Source organism: Trichoderma asperellum, chromosome 2, assembly GCF_020647865.1.
Source record: "Trichoderma asperellum chromosome 2, complete sequence".
Taxonomy (NCBI): domain Eukaryota; kingdom Fungi; phylum Ascomycota; class Sordariomycetes; order Hypocreales; family Hypocreaceae; genus Trichoderma; species Trichoderma asperellum.
This window is the reverse complement of record NC_089416.1, coordinates 5282189-5302162: the sequence shown is the minus strand read 5'-3', so window position 1 is coordinate 5302162 and position 19974 is coordinate 5282189. Positions and strand designations below refer to the sequence as shown.

General features: G+C 49.1%; 5 protein-coding genes across 5 annotated transcripts; 2 read left to right on the top strand and 3 right to left on the bottom strand.

Annotated features, from left to right (window-relative positions):
• Positions 1-687: 687 nt before the first annotated feature.
• TrAFT101_004053 (uncharacterized protein) lies at positions 688-7286 on the bottom strand. The gene is made up of 4 exons (XM_066127056.1): positions 6777-7286; positions 1898-6606; positions 1222-1833; positions 688-1114 (listed from the first exon to the last, which is right to left on the bottom strand). Coding segments are annotated over exons 1-4 (5484 nt in total). The 5' UTR covers positions 6778-7286; the 3' UTR covers positions 688-952.
• A 385-nt stretch (positions 7287-7671) lies between these two features.
• Positions 7672-9986, top strand: TrAFT101_004052 (uncharacterized protein). The gene is made up of 4 exons (XM_024898781.2): positions 7672-8319; positions 8372-8447; positions 8521-8669; positions 8723-9986. The coding sequence occupies exons 1-4, from the start codon at positions 8018-8020 to the stop codon at positions 9744-9746; spliced, it is 1551 nt and encodes a 516-aa protein (XP_024766171.2). The 5' UTR covers positions 7672-8017; the 3' UTR covers positions 9747-9986.
• TrAFT101_004051 (uncharacterized protein) lies at positions 9745-10725 on the bottom strand. Its single transcript, XM_024909254.2, has 3 exons — positions 10360-10725; positions 10161-10249; positions 9745-10083 (listed from the first exon to the last, which is right to left on the bottom strand). Exons 1-3 carry the CDS (start codon positions 10641-10643, stop codon positions 10034-10036), a joined length of 423 nt encoding a protein of 140 aa, XP_024766172.1. The 5' UTR covers positions 10644-10725; the 3' UTR covers positions 9745-10033.
• Positions 10726-12332: 1607 nt separating this feature from the next.
• Positions 12333-14087, top strand: TrAFT101_004050 (uncharacterized protein; the record flags this gene model as incomplete). The annotated part of the gene is made up of 3 exons (XM_024898894.2): positions 12333-12957; positions 13049-13541; positions 13601-14087. The coding sequence occupies 3 exons, from the start codon at positions 12333-12335 to the stop codon at positions 14085-14087; spliced, it is 1605 nt and encodes a 534-aa protein (XP_024766173.2).
• A 37-nt stretch (positions 14088-14124) lies between these two features.
• On the bottom strand, positions 14125-18636 carry TrAFT101_004049 (uncharacterized protein). The gene is made up of 2 exons (XM_024903025.2): positions 17648-18636; positions 14125-17586 (listed from the first exon to the last, which is right to left on the bottom strand). Exons 1-2 carry the CDS (start codon positions 17988-17990, stop codon positions 14363-14365), a joined length of 3567 nt encoding a protein of 1188 aa, XP_024766174.2. The 5' UTR covers positions 17991-18636; the 3' UTR covers positions 14125-14362.
• Positions 18637-19974: the final 1338 nt, after the last annotated feature.

Here is a 19974-nt window from a genome sequence, read left to right as displayed (position 1 = left end):
ACATTGTCCCATACCAACCATATTACGAAAAATACACCATAATAAATAAGAGAACCTGAGGATGACGTGCACACCAAATAACATGGTACGCACATAAATCGGCAATGGCGATGATTATCGATTTGGGGAACTGCGTATCACTTTATTGCTTCCGCGTATTCCCTTTACTGTCCCTGTCATATGCAGACCGCTTAATTATCCGGCATATGTTGCCGAATTCGTCCCTTAGTAATGGCGTATAGCAATACGCCTTCGATGGCAGCTAGCTTAATAAGAGCGACGCCAAGCAACGTCAAGAATAATACTTGGTACATGTGTCTTGACACAACGTAATGCAGTTACTCGCTTACATGCAGCACGGCAGATGAACATTTGCTAGCTTCATGAATGGAAACAGCATTAGTAGATTCTACTAAGTCGCCAATTGTCGATGCTACCTCAGCACAAGACTAAAGCCGATCGTCGTCCTGTTACGGCATTGACTCAGCGCGTCAGTTTATGGACTGATTTTTGGTGGCTCTAGACGCTCTAGACCACTAGAAAAATCACTCGGCGCCTTGGCTGCTACAAAGTAGTACAATCCTTACAAAGTATACGCTACGGGATTTCAACTCAATTCATGCTGCTTATTTCGAAACGACTCTATTAAAATCAATTTTTCGAAACGATTCTGTTAAAATCAACTGTCTCTTAGGCTTTTTTTTTTGTCACTGAAATGATTTTTTTTTCTGCGAAACGCCACTCACACATCTCCTCCTATGTTTGTAGTTGGGGGTATCTTGCTACATTGACATGAAACTGAAAAGAAAAAGAAAAATTAATCAGAAAACGAGTGTGGCCAATTTTTTTCCCGTTAAAAAGGCCGCTCCCAACGCCGCACTGCGCCGCACTATGCCGCAAACACGAAATAGAAATTGCTTTGCAATCCGCAATGCCTTATATCCATTTTCTTTTATGGGGTCTGGCTGTTGCTTTTCGAAAGCGCATTATTTGCCCAAGGCGGTAGCCGAAAATTGCGTTCCGTCCTGTTATGGACAGTTTGCCGCATGGCTTCGGCATCTTCATTAGCTTGGGCTGATCGCGCCGAGGGCCTATTAATATTACTATGCAAGTTCTGTCAAAAGTTAGTCTAAGCTTTTTTTCGAGAGTGAAGTGCTTGCCAAAAGGAAAGGTATCGGGGAGATATCGGAGAGAGATGGGAGTAATGAGGGCTGGACATACGCTTGGATCAGGAGCACTAGCACTGCGTCGCAATTGAGCGTCAAAGTCATCCTGCGGCTGGCTGTTCATGAGTGAGATCCTGTTGTGGATTTCTTTGTCTGGCGCTGTTGCCAAGTATTCAGGGCTGCAGTTTCCCCACATTATCGCCAGCACGAGCCGGTGATGCTCTCGTACGAGGTTGAGTAACAAGCGCCAGCGAAGATTGTCAGGTACAAATCCCTTCGCCTGCTCCTTCAGAGCATCTGCAACGCCCACTGTGATTTTTTCTGCTAGCTCTGTCCCGTTACCTGTATAACCCAGCTGGCCGCTTATCAATGTAGCCAGCACCTTCTCGAAATCCATCTTAGCCTGAGTTCGAGGCTGGCTGAACAAGGATGTCGTTTGACTTGGCGTAGTTACGGCGTGTGGATTTGTAGGTGTTGATGCCAATATTGACGCAGAACTTGGGTCTGGCGGTCTCGGCCTAGCTTCTGCCCCTTGTTCCGGGGTAGATGAAGATCTGATGGGCATTATAACGTTTGTGTTTTCGGAAGGGTTAGTAAAAGCAGCAGGATTTCGGATATATGTGTTCGCCCCTGTTATAGGTAAAGGAGCTGACGATGGAAAGTGCGCCTTGATTTCAGGCAAAATTAGCTGCGAGCTAGCGAGTAATGGGAGATCATGCATTGTTACTCACACGAGAGGCAGTTGGCACGATGGGGGCCGACTGGGCTTGCCAGAGTGACGGCGTGTTGGCGCTTGGCACTGGGTGGAAGGAAATTCCCGGATTAACAGACGCTTGCTGATTAGATTGCGGTTGAACTGAGTACGGGGATGAGTACGGGGATGGCATTTGTGCCCCTAGAGACTGTGGAGCGGCTGCAGCCATAGCTCGAATCTGTGCTCTTCTTTGTTTTTCTTCCCAAACTTTTCTATATTTATCAGGGTCGGCTTGCTTCAGCCGCTCCATGTCGTGCAGCTCTTGAGCATCTCTTTTCTCTTCAGCTGTTAGCTCATTTGTAGGATCTTCCTCTTCAAACGTGTCTGTTGAGAGAATTTGCCGAATAGCTCCGCTGGTTCCTGACTGTTCAATAAGCTTATCCAGTATTTTGTCTCGACCTAGGAAAGGACTGAGGTCGGTGGCTGGCTTTGTCCACAAGGGCTTAAATAAATCTCCATTCCGCTTGCCCCAGGCAATGGGGTTCTTTTTGTCTATAACACTCGATGCGAGCTGCGTCTTGAAAACGGACCTGTTTTGTAGCACCTCTTCAAAGCTGCCTGCAATGACAAACCGATACACATAGACCGTTTTTTCTTGGCCAAACCGGTAGGATCGGCCAACAGCTTGTTGCTCATTGACTGGATTCCATTTGAAATCGAAGATGACGACTCGGTTCGCTCCTTGTATGTTGAGGCCCACTCCGCCAGCTCTTGTAGAGATAAGGTAGACCTCCGACTCTCCGGCCTTGCCAGCGTTGAAAGCCTTGACCATACCTTGCCGTTTGCTCACAGGTGTGGAACCGTCTAGTCGCTGTACTGCTCGCCTCTGTTGCTTAAACAACTCCTCGAGGTAGTTTAATGTGTGAATAGATTCACTAAAGACAATGACTTTGTCTCCCACAGCGCGTGATTGGTCTAATACCACGAGGAGGAGCGCAACTTTTTGCGAAAGTTCAGGATTGGCAATATCTTTCCCGTTTGTCTCCTTAAGAACAGTCGAGATCATATTCAGGGAAAATTTTGTTGAGCAATCAGGACTCTCGCTCTCGTCGTCTGCTTCCTCAACTCCTGTGCCGCTTATAGGCTGCGATGCAGCTTTTGGAGTCGTTATCGCTAATGCTGCCTTTTGATTCAGCATCTGCTGTTTGAAGCAGCGAGGGTGGTTGCAGATAATCCCCAGCTTCTGTACAAGATTAAAGACCGTCGTCTTTGATGAAGTAGCCATCATTTCATTCAAGTATATGCCGTAGAGCCTTTCTTGAAGAGGAGTTGGTTTGACAAATATGACAAATTCATATTTGGGAGGTAGCTCATGCTTGACAGCCTGGACAGTGGCTCGTTGCACTTTGGGTGCAACAGTCATCTTCAACACTTCCAACATTTTCAGGGCCTTCCGCTTCTCTGACCTCTCACTCTCACTGTGTAGTCCCTTTTCAATAGGGTCTGTGTATATATCCGTAAACTCCTTTTTGGGGCCAAGATACCCTGGTGCCACCCAGTTTATCATTGAGTAGTATTCATTGACGCTATTAGATAACGGCGAGCCGGTCAAAGCAATTCGCCTTTTGGTGTGGAAATCTTGTAAGACTTGGTGAAGCTGGCTATCAGGATTTTTCATCATGTGGGCCTCATCGCAAATGACCATGTTGGCTTTGTTCGTCAATATCTCTTTGATGTTGTCGTTTACAGACCGCATTCTTTTGAACATCTCATGTCCAATAACCAGTACACCACCATACTGTCCCCAGTCTTCAATTGTTGAAATTTGTTCTCGTTTGGCATGGGCCGATTCAACCATGAACACATTACCAAGTAAGTCTTCAGGTGACCATGCCTTGATTTCATCAAGCCAGTTGTTAACCAATCCAGCGGGGCATATAATGAGTGACTGTGACCTCCTCAAGTCTATGGGTATCTGCGCCTTTATTGACTCATCATCCGAATTAGCAGCCTCAGCTATAGCCACTAGAAGAGTAATGACCTGCATGGTCTTTCCTAAACCCATGGTATGCGCCAGAAGACAGCCTTGATGAAGGTCTGAGTCAAGAATAATCTGATTCCATAGAAACCGGACTCCTTTGATCTGGTGGTCTTTTATGCGGTCGCCGATGGTGCTACTTATATAGATGAATGGCTGGTCATCTTGCTTACTTTCGTTGATTATCAATCGAGCCTCACGCTCTGTCATGGTAGTAGATAGCGTGGCGAGATTCAAATTTTTCGTTGCGCGGGCCTGATACTCCTCAGCGCGTTTCTTTCCTTGCTCTCGGAGCTCAAGGCCTTCTTTGTCTTGAACAATCTCTTTGACCACGCGTTTGCGTGGCTCTGAAGGACTCTTTATGATATTGGCAGAATACTCATCAAGATCATCTGGTCCAATTTCATCGTCAAAAGCGTCCGTTCTATAAATTTGGCTGCTCTGCGGATATTTAGGGGCCCACTCTCTAATAAATGCATGGAAGGCCGGGAAAAAGGCTTTCGCACGGCTGAGACGGTTCTTGTCTTTCTTGTTCAAAGCCACGACGCGGTCATCTGTGTACTGACGGCACTGAGAGCAGCTCAAGAAAAGCTTTGTGAGATCAAACGCCGTAGTTTTTGCTGGATCTTCTCCGATTTCCGACCCTTTGGTAAAGGGATTTACCTGATAGAAGCCTATCGACAACCTCCAGGCATCTTCCGCTGCATTTTCTTGCATGAGCTGGAGAATCGGCTCACGGCGAGCTTGTATGAGCTTCCATAACAGACAGAGGACCAATCTCCAACGATCTTTTGCTTTTGTCCAATGCTTTACAGGAGTCTCGCCAATCTTCTCCAAGCTTCCCAGTTGATCCATAGGCGGGACTTCTCCTATCAAATCGATTGGCTCATCTTTAACGAGAGGAGGGGCCTCATCCACCTTTTTCTTAATGGGGGATATTGTCAAATCAATGCATTCTATTGTCGCTTTGCGGACTTGGGGTTCCACCAAAGATTCTACTTGTGTGAGATCAATAACCATTGAGGCATCAACCTCAGACAGAGGGTGGCTTGCTTCGCGGTCGTGTCGTTGTAGTGGTGACTCAGGAGCACTCTTGAAAAAATCTTCATCGGTCATCGTCATATCGGGGTTGTTGTCAAGTATGACGAATTCTTCTTCGTCTGAACTGGTCAATATTTCTTCATCAGAATATTCTAGAGGTGCCTTTTTTGCTGAAGATTTCGGCTTCAAAACACCTAAAGGCTTTGGTGGGGGATCGCGCCTCTCAAAAAGCTCGACGTGATATGTTTCTGAAAGTTTGTTTCTTAAGCTCTGTTCCAAACTAGCAGCTTGAAATCGGAGGTCACCCTCTTTTTCCCAGTTAAGATGGAGTATCTCAGTATATGAATTTTTAAACTGCTTATCGTAGAACTGTGCGCGTCTCAGAGTCCTGAAGATCGCGCTTTTCATCCCTCCATTTCGTTTGGCACCCATCCAATCTTTATAGGCTGTGTGTTGGAGTCGGGGCAGCTTCGTTTCTCTCCATTTTGCTTCCATAGCAGCTATTTCATCTTTGAGGATGGCCGCTGCGCGCTCTCTCGATAGATAACGTGCAAGTTCACGTTTTCTTGCTGCGGCTTCTGCTTTCTCTTCATCAATCTCTCGCTGTGTCTCTTCATCCCACGAATCAGGCAAGTCATCAAAGTCTATGACCGACGCACTCTTGTTAGAAGGGGTTGGTGATTGCAGAGGAATAAATCCGCGCTTCAACGTAGCTTCTTTCCGGGAGTTCTTGAGAAACCGCTTCTGCAGTATGCGGTTGACAACAAGCCTCTGCCCAGGAGGCTTTGCATGATTTGGAGACAAAACCGCAAATCCACCTCTGCCAAGGTTCATCCAAGGGTGGTCTGGAGCATCAATAGTAGAAGACAGGATAGTTTGACGGCACAGACCCTTGCTACCAAGATAGGAATATTCTAAAGGGGGCGAATATTCTAAAGGGAGCTTTGCGCTCAAGTTCATCGGCGCCAAGCATCTTCGCTGGCAAGATTTTTCTTCGCCGACCCGAGCATCTGTTGGAGTATCGGGAGAATCTTGGGGATTAATTGATGGGATGCCATTAGCAGAATCCACGCTGGTGGCAAAATCTGCATCGCCATTCAATTGCATTGGATAATCTCCATCAGTCTCAAGTAAGGTGTCATCAAAGACTTGAGTGATTTGATCATTTCCCAAAGGCGCTTCGGCTATCCCTTGTGGCTCATGTTGAGCTGAGATGCTATGAGCGTTTGGAGTTGGCGTTGGGTCTAAGAGCCGCTTCAGAGGAGGTATAGGCGAGAGTTCTGCTTTCAAATCATGCTGCTCATCATCAGATAAGAGCATGGATTGATTCTTCGAGAAGTTCTTCTTCCACGAGCGAAAGCTTTTGCTTCTTGCCTGAAAATTTAGAATGGTCTCTGCTAAGCCTGCTTTGCTTCGGGCCGTTGTCATGTTGAGGCATTCCATCAGCTCAGCTCTAGAAAACAAAAGTTCGTAGGTAAGCAGCGTGTGCCCGTCAATATCTTGATCAACCAGCTTTGCAGCCAACGCAGCTGGGTTTTTTATCCACGGGGTGTTTTGGGAACAAATCTCCTTGGAGAGTGTTTCCGTGTCCCACAAGAACGGATCATCTTCATGGATGCTGCCCATCTGGGCCAGGCTCGCGCTCAGAGGTGGCACGTTTGGATCCACTGCGGAGTGTTAGCAAGTCGGATATCGCAAACTTTGTTGAATGAAGCAGCTAGGTGCTCTGCAATACTTATTTGGAACAGTTCTTCAGAGAAGAAGGATATCCTGTCCAAGATGTCCCATATTGCCTTGGAAGGAAGACGATGGCCAGGACGAGCGAGAATAGACTTACTAGGATTTATCCGGCTTGCAGCGGCATGTGCATTGGGAATGAGATGGGAACAATGCAAGTGAGATAAAATAAATAAGTATGGGATATTAGAATGATAAATATGAAGTGAAGAAGAGAAGAAGGAGTGCGGCTGATTTCTGATAGCCAGAAGGTACGCGTGAACTTGCGTTCTAGCCAAAGAGAAAAGGTGATAGAAGTGCCCGCAGCCTGGAGCAGAACCAAGACAAGGATATCCTGATATTAAAAAAGATCCACAGACTCGCTGGATCGGCACAACGCAAGCACAGCTTATCGGCGCATCCAGCTTCTCATCGTTTTCCCTTTTTTTTTTTTTAAAAAAAAAAAAAAAAGAAAAAGAAAGAAAGAAAGAAAGAAAGAAAGAAAAAAGCGTATGCTCCAAAACGCGTTTCGTTGGCGACTGTTGGCTGCCAGATGAAATAGAGAACACCACTTCACGTGATCACTGAGCGTGCAGGAGAAGACAGACAAAGAGATGAGATGAAGGCACGGAATAACTCTTCTCCTTATTCTCTCTGATGGCTGCGAGCGCAGCAACGGCGCTGTTTAAATGCTCCCAGATATTCCTCTTTCTCTTCTTTCCATATCTCGCGGCCTCCAGGTCAAGAAAAATCCATCACAGCGCACCGTACTAGCAGTGCTAATAAGAGTCGCAGCTGCGGCTAATTGGCCGGGGGTGTCTCAGACAGAAACCCACAGGGGCCGTTGGCGTCTAACTAGCACGATTGTAAGGAACATGTGGCGGGGGCTGAGGCTGTGCGCGCATGTGCGTGCGGCTTGCATTGAGGCGAGGCCCCAATGGCACCTTGGCCGATGCAAGAGAGGAAATAGTGCTGTCTGCGTGCCATCTTGTCAAGATTGTGCAAACTCCTGCGATAACGCAGACTTTACTGGCAGTTGTCCTAGCCGTGTGAATCGACACGTTTGGCATTAAAAACCCACAAGGGCGCAGACAAAGTCAATGTATTTACGGAGCACTTCGGAAAGCCATTAATAATCCACATCTGTGGGATCTCGCACTAACACTATATCGTTCTCTCAACGCTCACACGCTTACAGAAGCACCGCTCGCGAAATCTTCACAACTGCAGTTCGCCGCACTTACACAACCCAACCAACAACCTGTAGCCACTGGCCAGTTGCCGTATCTTGGGCGAGGCCTCCCGCATCCTCTTCTCTTCTTCCTTTTCTTTAAATAGCCTCTTCCTGCCTCCCTCTTACTAATGGCATCTCTCACGAGCGGGGCTTATCCCCCGCCATTGAAGGAAGCTGAAAAAGATGCCCTCGTCGAAACGGTCAAAGATTGGGCCATTGCCAACGGCCTCGCTGTGCGGTCGCCCCCTGCAGTTGTCCCAACTGAAACTGACCCAGCTGGCATCACGGCCATCAACGTCCCAGTCACTCTCTTCCCCACTCCATTCCCGCGAGAGTGCTTCGAGCAGGGCCGGGCTGTGCAAAAGACTTACAACGAGCTGTATGCAGCTGTGAGCCGTGACGAGGCATTTCTGGAGCAAACTGTCAATGAGTCAGTAGCAACCACATCAGTGACCAGTCACAAACTAACATGATTTATAAAGGGTCATAAATGGCGATGACTTCATCCGCAACCTATGGGCCGTCCATCTCAAGGTCAAGGCTGAGGGCTACACCCAGGTACATATATACATGACAGCACTCACCAATCTTACTGAGCTTTCATATTTACTCTTTGACTTGTGAATCTTAGTCTTTATCCTTGGGTCTCTTTAGATCAGACTACATGGTCCATCAGGACAATGCAGTCTCTCCCCCCTCTGTTCAAGTAAAACAAGTCGAGTTCAACACCATCGCCGCATCCTTCGGTGGCCTCTCGGCTTACACATCAAAATTACACAAGTCAGTATTAATGCGAAACATTCTACATCAAAGGCTAACCAGCAAGCGCTCAGATTCCTTGCAGCTACCGAGTATCCCCTGCTCCAACACGCATTGGCACCGGACTCACTCAACCTCCCCGAGAACCAAAGCATTCAGGGCCTAGCAGGCGGTATTCAGGCTGCTTTCCATGCCTACCCCAAGTCTGACCTAGGTCATGCCAAATGTGTTATCTTTTTGGTACAGGGAGGCGAGCGAAACATCTTTGATCAACGCCATCTGGAGTACCAGGTCACCCAGTCGTCACCGACGATACCAGTTTTTAGACTTGCCATGTCAGACATCCTCAAGCACACCACCCTCGCAGACACACCGAAGCGCCAGCTCCTCTACCACCTTCCTCGCGACCCATCCAAGGTCTTTGAAGTGGCCGTCATTTACATGCGCTCTGGCTACCACACTAATGACTATCCTGACCAAAGTGCCTGGGATGCCAGATACCACCTGGAGCGGTCCGGCGCAATCAAGTGCCCTAGCATTCTTACTCAGCTGGCCGGTACTAAAAAGGTTCAACAAGTGCTCGCCACTCCTCGACCTTCATCCGCGCCGTCTGTTCTCGGCAAGTTCATCGACGACAGTACTCCCGCTGCCGCTGAGCTCTGGAAGACGTTTACCAACATTTACCCCATGGACACATCTGAAGCCGGTCTAGAAGCGCGGAAGAAGGCGCTGGATCCCGAGCTATGCAAGGCATATGTTCTCAAGCCCCAGCGAGAGGGAGGAGGCAACAACATCTACCGAAGCGCCATTCCGGAATTCCTCAAGACTCTGCCAGAGGAACATTGGGGCGCATACATCCTCATGGAGCTCATTGTGCCGCCGCCTGTCTCAAATGTCATCCTTAGAAACGGCCACCTGGAGGAAGGTGGTATTATTTGCGAATTGGGCATATATGGCACCTGCCTGTGGAATCAGGGCACCGGCGATGTGCTCCACAATGAGGGCGCAGGATATCTGCTTCGTACAAAGGGTGACCAGAGCGAAGAGGGAGGCGTAGCTGCAGGGTACGGCTGCATGGACAGCGTAACCTTAGTCTGATGAAGCGAAAAATAAAATAAAATAAATGTTGGATATATAGTACAATCATCGCGAGCACGTAGGCTTTTTTATAGAGAGATTGGGAGAATCGCGCATCGCAAGTGGCCAAAGCAGGAGAGCCGAGAGTTCATCTATCGCATCAAAATCATACATCAAATCATCAGGCAATACTACAGTTACATGGCAAGCAAGCACCCGCCTGCCTCTTATTCGCCAAACACCCAGCCAGAATCCATTTGCTCATCCCTTAGCAGCCAAGCCCAGCCCAGTTCCGCTATATACCTGCTTTACTCGCCCTGCTCAGGCAGTGAGGGGCGCTTTAGAACCTCGATGCTGCCTGTGATTTTGCCGCATAGTTAGTAAAAAACTGAGTGTATAAACATCGAGCGAGCTTGGAGTAGATTGATAACTCACGCTGGATAACGCTGAGGCCGTGTCTGGTCTGTCCATTGGAATCCTGGTAAGAGCTGATGCTCGCATCGCCCTCAACATAAACCAGGGTGCTACAAAGAAGAAAAGAAAAAACGTTAGTTAAACCAATCATCAGCCATATTCTCCTTTCATCTTTTAAATCATTGGCATTCTTCCAACAAAGAAAAAAAAAAAAACATACCCCTTAGGCAGGCCCAGCAAAAAGTCCTTGCGAGGACCGTCCACAAAGCCCGTCACGCGGAACCAGCTGGTCTGGCGGTTCTCCTTGCTCCCGCTGTTGCTCGCAACGGCGTATCTGATGTATTCCTTGGGGTTCTGCTCGGAGCCGCCGACCTGGGCCTCGGGCGCATCGGCCAGGTTGCCGACGATGGTGATGCGGGCGATGGAGCGCGGGGAGGTGGTGCTGAATGCGCGGGCAGCTCCAGCTGTGGCGGCGGTGGCGCGGCGGAAAAGGAACGACGACATGGTGGTGGATTGAAGATTGTGGCTTGAATGATAATGGTCAGCGATTGCAAAAAGAAAAGGAAAAAGGAAAAAGAAAAACAGCAGTCGAGGGGAGGGAGGAAAAGACTTACAAGTTTTTCGTCAAGACGGTTGTGCTTTTGTTTGGTCCCCTCCCTTGCTCGCTCTCCAAAAGCTGCGAAGAAATGGGTCACGTCAGGACGCGATAAGATTAAGCCCGCACCTAAGCTGTTTGAGCAATGATTGGCTGGACGGCGGGCCAATGTTTCCCTGTCCCCGATTGAGCGATCAACACACGATAGTCCCTGGTATATGTCCCTAGAGAGGTGTATCGCTATATGCGTTGCCGCCGTCACAGAGACGGCCAGCTGCTAAGCCCTTCCAGTGTAGCGTCCATTGACAGCGGCGATCTGCAGTATTAGCTCCCGACTTTGGCGCCAGTCACTGAAGCCGCCTGCTAGGCTTGATTCATCAACACCACGCAAAAAACAAGCCAAACGGCAATCATCTCCAGGTCCATTTCTGTGTCTCGTCTCACATATTCGGTCTAGGAACAATCCCCCCTCGTTCGGAATCCCTCCGCCTGGCCGCTGCACGCACCCCCTCTTGTGCTTCGTACAACCTCGACGATACATTAGCCATCTCTCGCTCACAATAAGCCCCTATCAAAACACCAAACTACTAACTACCTACCCCGATCCGCAGTCGCTTCATCCATCTCGGCACTGCGAGCCACAGCCGTAGCATAATGCTCCTCTTCTACTAGTCTAGCAGCCGTAGTCATGTTTTCCTCACTTCTCCCCCTTTTTATAGAGCATAGGCCCAGAAATCCGGGTAGCCGCGCTGCCGCTGAAGGTTGCGGGATCAGCCATGCGCACAGGGCATTGCCTATTTCGGCCATCAATAGAAGCTCAATCCGTCTCTCAATAAACGCCTCCAATAGAAACAAACATTTCCCAAACCACCAACCAGTGGCCATTTTTGGTGATTGCCTGCATATCACGATGCAGCCACGAAACCTCTTTTTGGCTCTTCCCCTTCTTGCTTGCGCTTTGGGATGTCTGTAGAGACCAGGGGATCGCGTCTCAATCAATGGAAGTTGGACGCGAGAGGCTGCATATCTCGAGCCTGATCCGCTTTTTATTTTTCCTTCATTGCCAAATTTGCTACCCCAGTTTGCTCGTTCTTCAGCCGGCAATAGTTTCGTCCATTTTGCAAGGGCCGACAAAATGGAACTTTTTGTTGTGAATCAACATGTACTGACGTCGGGCTGTGTGTGCATGCGTGTATGAGAGGAGGTCTATACTATTCCTGTGTAATTTCTGTGCAAGAGTTTCTGCCAATAAAAGTATCCTCGATTACCCTTTTTTTTTTATTGACTCCTTTATTGTTTCTATAGATATCCAATTGTGCGACCTCTGCTTTGCTTTTGCTGCTCGCTCTATACCTCAGTAATAGCTTATTGATCATGAAGTTATCTTTTCGCAATTTGTTTTGAAAGAGTATACTGCTTGCTGTTCATCATCATCAGTGTTAGTCTCTCTCCTGGCTTCTTTTCCTCTCAGTTATATCGCCGCCATCTACATTATCATCATCGTCATCTTCATCTCCCCTCCTTTGCTTCGCGAGCATCCTGTCCCACGATATCAAATCCTCATCTTGGTATTGGTAATACTGAATCAAGTCGCCATCATGGGCTCACTTTTCGATCTTGCCCGTCGTGGTGCTCCCGAAATCGCCATGCCCGGCCCACCCCCGGTCGTTTTCACCAATCCATCCCTCATGGTCAACCTCATCTGTCGCGTCGTCTTCGCCCTCATCGGCAACATCGTCTGTCTCGTCCCTCTCCGGCTCCTCTATCGCAACGGAGAGTTGGCCGCTGTCATGCTCATCCTCGTTGTAGAGCTGGCCAACTTCGAGACCGTTGTCAATTCTCTCATCTGGCACAACGATGACGTGGAGTCCTGGTGGCCGGGTTACGGCCTTTGCGATGTCGACTCCTACTTCCACAATCTCCTTATCGGTCTCTATACCACATGTCTGTTAGCCATCATGCGGAACCTGGCCCTCCAGATCGGAAACATGAGAGCCAGTCCTCTTACGAAGAAGGAAAAAACCCGGCGAAACATTGCCCAGGCACTCATCATCTTTCCACTGCCGCTTCTGCAGGTCGTGTGGACATATCCTCTCACTCAGCAGCGATATATCATTGGAACACTGAGTGGATGTTCTTGGGCTAATTCCCATTCGTGGCCGTATATGGTCTTCGACATCTTCCTACCAGTAATCATGTCCCTCTTAACTGCCGGCTATGCTAGTAAGTCCAAATGCCAAAACACGATCAACAACCAACAGGATCCAGCTACCGATGTATTGCGGAAACATTTACTAAATCTTGTCTCCCATAGTATTCATATACATACGATACCGCCAAGTCTCCAAAGCCACCGCGTCTGCTCTCTCCAACAGCCCCCTTGCCTATGCCCGCAGCCAACGAGCCCGCCGCCGCCTCTATCTCATGGTCGTTGCGATTCTTGTGCCTTTCCTCCCCATCGTTATAGCGCTCGCCATCGTCAATATGCGAGTTGCCGGAGCTCTCGCTCCATTTGACTTCAACGCCATCCATCACCATGGCCCGGACGAGATACCCTGGAACACCATCATATACTTGACAAGTGGCGAAATACACTGGTCATACATGAATATGTGCTACCTCCCAATCGTATCGACTGTACCGATATTCATCTTCTTTGGCATGACCAAAGATGCCATGAACTGTTACCGCGTGGCTCTCCTATACTTGGGGCTTGGGAAAATGTTCCCCTGGCTATATGAAGAGTATAACCCAGATGCTCGGGTGCTAGCCTCCATGTCTAACGGTAGTCACACAATGTCTACGAGGTAAATTAGCCCGGATTTCCATCTTCTTTAGGCATCGATGATTGCTGACACTTTACCAGATCATCTAAAAAGAGCGCAGCTCCCTCAGATTTGAATTTCATGACAAGCATACCGTCTAACCAAATGGGGTCAACGCTCCAACAGCCTGCCCCAGCAGCAACATCTCTACCTGTCCACAACCAGGACATTCATGCTCAGCCTATTCTTCGCAACCCATTTCTCTTTCGCACCCGTCTCAATTTCTCCCTTCCCTTCAAGCTATCTCTCTTCAAGCTCCCCGAACAAGATGCTTCTTCTGCGCCCTTAGAGCTACTCAGCCATCAACCTACCCACAGGTCTGTCTGGTCTGACGAAGAATCTCGAATCTCTGCTCCTTATACAGCAGCAGCAAAGCATACGACTTTTTCCAACAACAAATATAATAAGGACAAAGACCATTCTGCTATCAACGCAGCACCTCCAGCACTGCTCGTCCCTTCCACCTCAAATCAGGCTAGTGGCTATGGAGGGCGAGTGGAAGGAAAAGACGGCACGAATCTATCTTAAAAACGAGGATTCTTAATCCAGTGTTGATCTTTAAAAGCACATATCAATTAATATCTCGATTGATTGCTTTCTATTTAGCCAATTCTTCCTTTTACATATATATGTATACATAGTATTCTAAATGAACCATCGTGTGCTATAATATAGATTTGTTTCTCTATGTTCCAATAGGCACCACTAGGTAATGATATTTGCCGCTGATCCACTACCGCGCCGCCCGACGCTCTTTAATATAGAGTCAGGTGCCGCCATGTCTTTATCCATTATCTGTCCAATCATGCATCTTTCGCCGAACTCTGCATCTTCCGTATGACCTCGCGGTGTGCGTCTAAGAGATCGCCGCTCCGCATGCGAGCATCGAACACTCGATCATTCCACTCCTTTTCTCGCCTTTGCATCTCCTTCCGTTGTATTTCCGCTTCCTTCTTTTCCATTAATACCATACGTTGCATATCCATGTCATCAATAAGAACGGGCGTTGGCCCAAAGGGAGTTTCGCGGCCGAGATTAGGGGGAACGCCAGGAGTCATTGACTGAAGATCTCTGGCTATCGAATGTCGAAAGTTGGCAAGTCTTGTTTCTTGGGCTATCGCAGAGACAGAGGATATTCTCTTCGGTTGATGTGAATTGAATTGCGTATTTCCGGAAACTTCAACTCCATTACTTGAGCGATTCAACCTATAATTTGAAGGTGGTAAGTTTGTCCTGCTGCCTTGGCGTATAATCTCTCTTCGTCGGCTCAGCGGAAGATCATCGGGATCAGGGCTAAGCATTCGAGCGTTTATAGGATAGTTGTGAAGGGAGTCTGCGTCAACAACAGATCCCTGTGTATCAATGTGATAGTCGGCTAGCTGGGAAACGAGATTGCCTTGTGATCGACTCCGTAGGACAGATTCTCTCTGACCGAGTAGAGTATGAGGGCTCGAATAAGACACAACACGAGGCACTATCGGCCGGAATGGTGCCGGATTCAGCTGGGTGCCGTCTTGCTGAGAAGTGCCTTCCAGGGATAGCCTACTAGCTTGGATAGCATCTTGCTCTTCGACAATCGGGGCAAAACCTGAAGATGTACGTCGTAGGGTTACGGCGGCTGGTTGGAGACCGGCCATGTCACTAGTAGGCGATCTAGGACTTCCGCTGGGGCTCGTAGCATCCGCAGACACTGCCGGGGAAACAACGATATTAGAAATACGCGCTTGTTTCTTAACTGTCTTGGCGTTTGGCTGCACGGAGGGCTCTTGGTTTGATCCAGAATCGGATTGCTCAGGAAACACATATGACGAGGTGTCAGTAATGTTTCTCTGAAGATCCTCGATATCGACGTATTTGGGGACTTCTTCCATATCCACTTCAGGCGAATATGGCTCGATATGAATAGCGTCAGGTTCAGGAGTGTCCGCATGGCCAAGATGTTTAGCCCACTCATTCGTCCTGTAAGAAAGTGCAGCCTTTGACATAGACGTCGGTAATCGATCTTTTGTCAAAGTCACTGGAATTGAACTTGCTGAAGAAACGGATTTGTTCTTTTCGTTAGATTCGGGCAGTTTGCCTTCCGTCATACTGCCTGCGGTTGCAGTGTGTTCCTGTTCATGAGCTGCCGAGGTCTCTTCCTCTCCGGCTGCATTTCCAGCCTTGGCATCTGAGACTTCTCTATCTAACTCATCGCCATCGCCATCGAATTTCTCATTTGATCCGGATGTTGCTTCAATTTCTTCATTGGCTGGCATTTTCTTGGATATTGTTTGAGATTCAATGACCTCTGATTTCTCAATATTATTCACGGCTGCAGCCTCGACTTCCGCCGCCTCTGGATTTTGAGTTGCTTCGGCTTCGCCTAGCTCTGCAGTGATCTCGATGCTCTTTCGGATACCACCATCGATGACAGACTCATGATCGTTCTGATAATCGCTCAAGCTTTCGTAATCAACGGTTGCCGCCAAGGAGGATCTGCTATCATCATGGACAGAGGCTACTGGCTCAACCAAATCTTCAGAGCTTTCACCAGTCTCTAACTGGCGTTCAGGAGACATATTCTTTTTCCTCTGCTGAGATAAGCTTCTAAGAAGCGTCACTGAGCTCTGTGAGACTCTTTGGACGAGAGAATTTCGAAGGGGAGTCGCAGATGCAAAGACTTCGTCATCAGCAAATGTCGCAACAGACGACCGATCACCAATAGATTTCAAGTCTTCTTCTGTCGGGGTCTTGAATGGTAAGGGAACTACCTCAGGGGCGGGTGTCGTACTCTTCTGTCGAGAACTCCGTCTACGCTCTGAGCTTATTTGAGAAATTTCCTTCTCCTTGGCCATCTCTGAGTGTGACCCAGCTCTGTCGCTATCGACACCTTCCGCGCCAAATTCTGAAATTGCGTCAATTGGCTCTTCGGCTATCTCACCTTCCCTGTTGTTTGGCGTCTCCATTACTTCGTCTGCAGCTATTCGTACCATGAATTTGCCTTCCTTGGCCATTTCCATGGACATGAGTCCATCTGCGCCGGCTTGCACTACACTTGAATCTGACAATTCCGTCATCTCAATATCAGTTTTGGATTCTGTGCAAATAGACTCAGAATGGATTCTTGGTTGTCTTTTGCTATTGCTGCCGCTGTCGGTGCCGTATGAGTAGTGTGAGGTAGTACTTGTACCATTGCTGTCTTGAAGAATTCTGCCTCCATAGACCTTTTCCCAGGCAACTCGTTCCCGTGCTGTTTGCTGTCCAATGTTGCGACCGACATTTTCTTCTTCTTGTTGAAGACACCTCTGATCCTCAGCGAGCTTCAAAGCCTTTCTATCGCGTCTGTCTCGGACAACTCTCCAGAGTTTCATCTGGGAGCTAATTCCGATGAGGCAGATAATAACGATTACCGCAGTTTCTACTCGGATGCCTCTAGTAATAGGATAGGTATCTGTACCAAGGGGAAATAAATCTCCATTTAGGTTCCAGATATAAGCCCAGAATTCTTTAAGCCCGGCTCTACTGAAACAGTCAATACCCAAGACAATTATTGTTGAGCCTCCAAAAGACATCAAAATAATCATGGCCCAATCTCGGGTGTAGTGACTAAAAGAGGAGGCGAAGCCAGCGACAGAAAGACAAGAGATGAAAATTGCTCGACCTAGCGTATCATGTAGCAAGCCTCCTGGTACCAAACAAAGAAGCCACATACTAAGACAGAAGCCTCCCAGAGCACATCCCAGGCCTTCAGTTAACTCTTGAAAGATCAATGATGCTGCTCCTAGCACACAGCCAGATAGAGTGACAGCAGCGACATATGCTCCCTGAATTGCCAGGCTGACAGGGACGTCCATGAGATAGACTACAAGGACTGTTATTCCGAGAGAGGTAAGGTAGGCAGTCGAGAAGAAGCAGTTGATCCATCGATTTCTGAGCCCAATAATGGTATAGAAAATTCCAGTGAGTATCAAAATGGCTCCAGCAACACCCCATCCTGGAGTTATGACGGGCTGAATAGGCAGCTGGCCGGGGGGGGTCGGGATTGTTGCTATCAGTCCATATGTCAGCAAGCTAACTTGAGATGGTCAGCGGCAGAATTGGATTCTTACAGTTAAACAAGGCCGAAGTATTCAAAGGGCTGTCCGAAGCAACTGTGGCTGTGGTCTGAATTGTCGGTGTCGCGGATGTTGTAGTGCTGTCAGGAGCATCTGTGTGAGTCGACTGTTTCGGGGCGTCTGTCTGCTTGCTGTCATCGTGTCGCTCTTTGGTAGCAGAGGGCCGTGGACTTGGCTGTGAACTCGGCTTTGGACTTGGTTCTGAACCATGCAATGAAGCGGCGGGCGTTGAAGCGGAGGTATCATCTCGTCTCTGTGGATAAAAGCCGGCCGTGGCGGTCACTTGCAGGACCAGGAAAAGGCATACGAGTGCCTGCAGCCTCATAGCCTTTAGCATTCTCGCTGTGCTTGCTCGGACGTCGATGCCGCCAGTGGTGGATTTAGAAGCCGCTAATATGAGAAAATGCTCCCAGCTATATCTGCGGGCCGTGAAGCTTCATCCGAGCGTAACGGGAAAAGTAGAGGCAGGCCAAAAAAAAATCGAAAGGCGAGAAAGAACTTGAAAAGAACAGCTGAATCATAAAAGAAGCCCCCGCTCGCTGATTACATGAAACCAGTGCCTAGATAGATATAATGGCTACTCAGCAGGCATGCGAGTAATGCCGTATACAGCCAAGCAAAGTTGGCACGAGCTGAGACACGTTTTGTATATGACTGCAGGGGATTGGCAGAGGAGCTCCAAAAGTCTGCCAAAACCGAATAGAGAGATGTCTCACATGCATAGGGGATGGGCCACGCACAATGGGGGAGTTGGTCAGATAACCAGGACCTATGACAAGATCAAGTGAGACATGCGGGCTTCAATGTCACCAAGCGAGAAGAGAGGAGGGAGGTGTCCGGAGAAGCAAAGAGCGGCTCTTTTGTTTTTTGCCTTTTCCTGCCTTTCCCCATCCCGGCCCAATAGCTTCGTCTTGCTGCTTCGTCCACGCCTGCATGCGGACAACTCCAGCTCGATCGGCACAGCATTCGGCCACGTCTGTTAGTGCTTGCGGTTCTGGGCCTGGCCTCCGGACCGTGGCACGCAGCGAGCGGTCCCAAAGTCAAATCAAGCCCGGCATCGCGGACACAGCCAGGGATGCCAGGACCCAATCCAATCGACGGGTGGGCATCTGCCATGGCGCGTGGCTGTTGGGCCAATTTCCCGGCTGCAGCGGCGGATGCAGGGCTGGAGAAGCAGAAAAAGCAAAGGTTCGTGGCTCGCTCTAGGCGGTGCCACCAAGAGTGCTGCGTAGCGCTGGCGCATGCATATGCAGGGCGTACGGGAGCCCAGAGAGTAAAGGATGCATGACGCTCGGGGCCGGTTTTCTCGCTTCTTTTGGCGCGGGCAACGAGCTGGGAGCATTGGCTGATGCGATGGCCATCACCAGCCGATCTGCCACTGTGGATGGAATCGAGAGGCAAACCAGACTGAGCGGGTGCAGGGGCCGCCAGAACATGGCGGCTTCGGCAGAGATGCATGCAGGAACAGGCTGGATCTGATTGCCTGCTCCAGCATCGAGGTATCCGCCGGTACCTCAGCAGCCCCACGCTACCGCAAGCTCTACCGCAAGTGCTGGGCGCTAGTGGTAGTAGCGCTGCCCACGGTACCTGTGCGGCGACTTCGCGACCTGTCGTCCAGGGGCCGCAGAGAGCTTTGGCCGCCGAGCGGGGTCGTTGGCAGGAACCAGCCGGGCGCGGTGCCATCCGCTTTCAGCCAGCCAAGGCCAAGGATGGGGCAGAGCCTAAACAACCCGTGCGCCGTGGGCTTGATGTGGCGGGGCGCCACAGGTGCTGCTGAATCCAAATTGCTTTAATAATACACGATGCTTGCGAAGCAGCAAAAAGGAAGGAAAAGAAAGGATCACTCGGTCGCTGCTATCTCCATCCGTCCATATCTATCTCGCCCAGGAAAGATCATCGCTTCGGTCTGCGAGTACGGGGCCGCTAAAACAGTAGCAGCTGCGCCATCTCGTCATGGCAACGGAATATCAAGTGCTCGTAGTGCTATTTTTTTTTTTTTTTCAAACCAGCCAAGGTAGGGTGGCACTCGGTACATGGTGCTGCAGTAGTACGACATACTGGGGGCTCCTAAAGTGTCTCATTAGCCTCATAATGGTAATAGCACTTGGCCAGCCCTCGAGCTTCTTCTCCCAGTATCCTCCGATGACCCAGTCCAAGCTGGACGGATGTCTCTGCTAGCGGAAGATGCACCGGAGATTTACAATTTATTTCTGGATATAACAACCGACTGGGTGCCAAAAATCAGCCGCAGTCTATCTTCACGACTCTTGCCATCTGATAATGAAATTCAGCCACCATATCTGCGCCGCAGTTCTATAGAG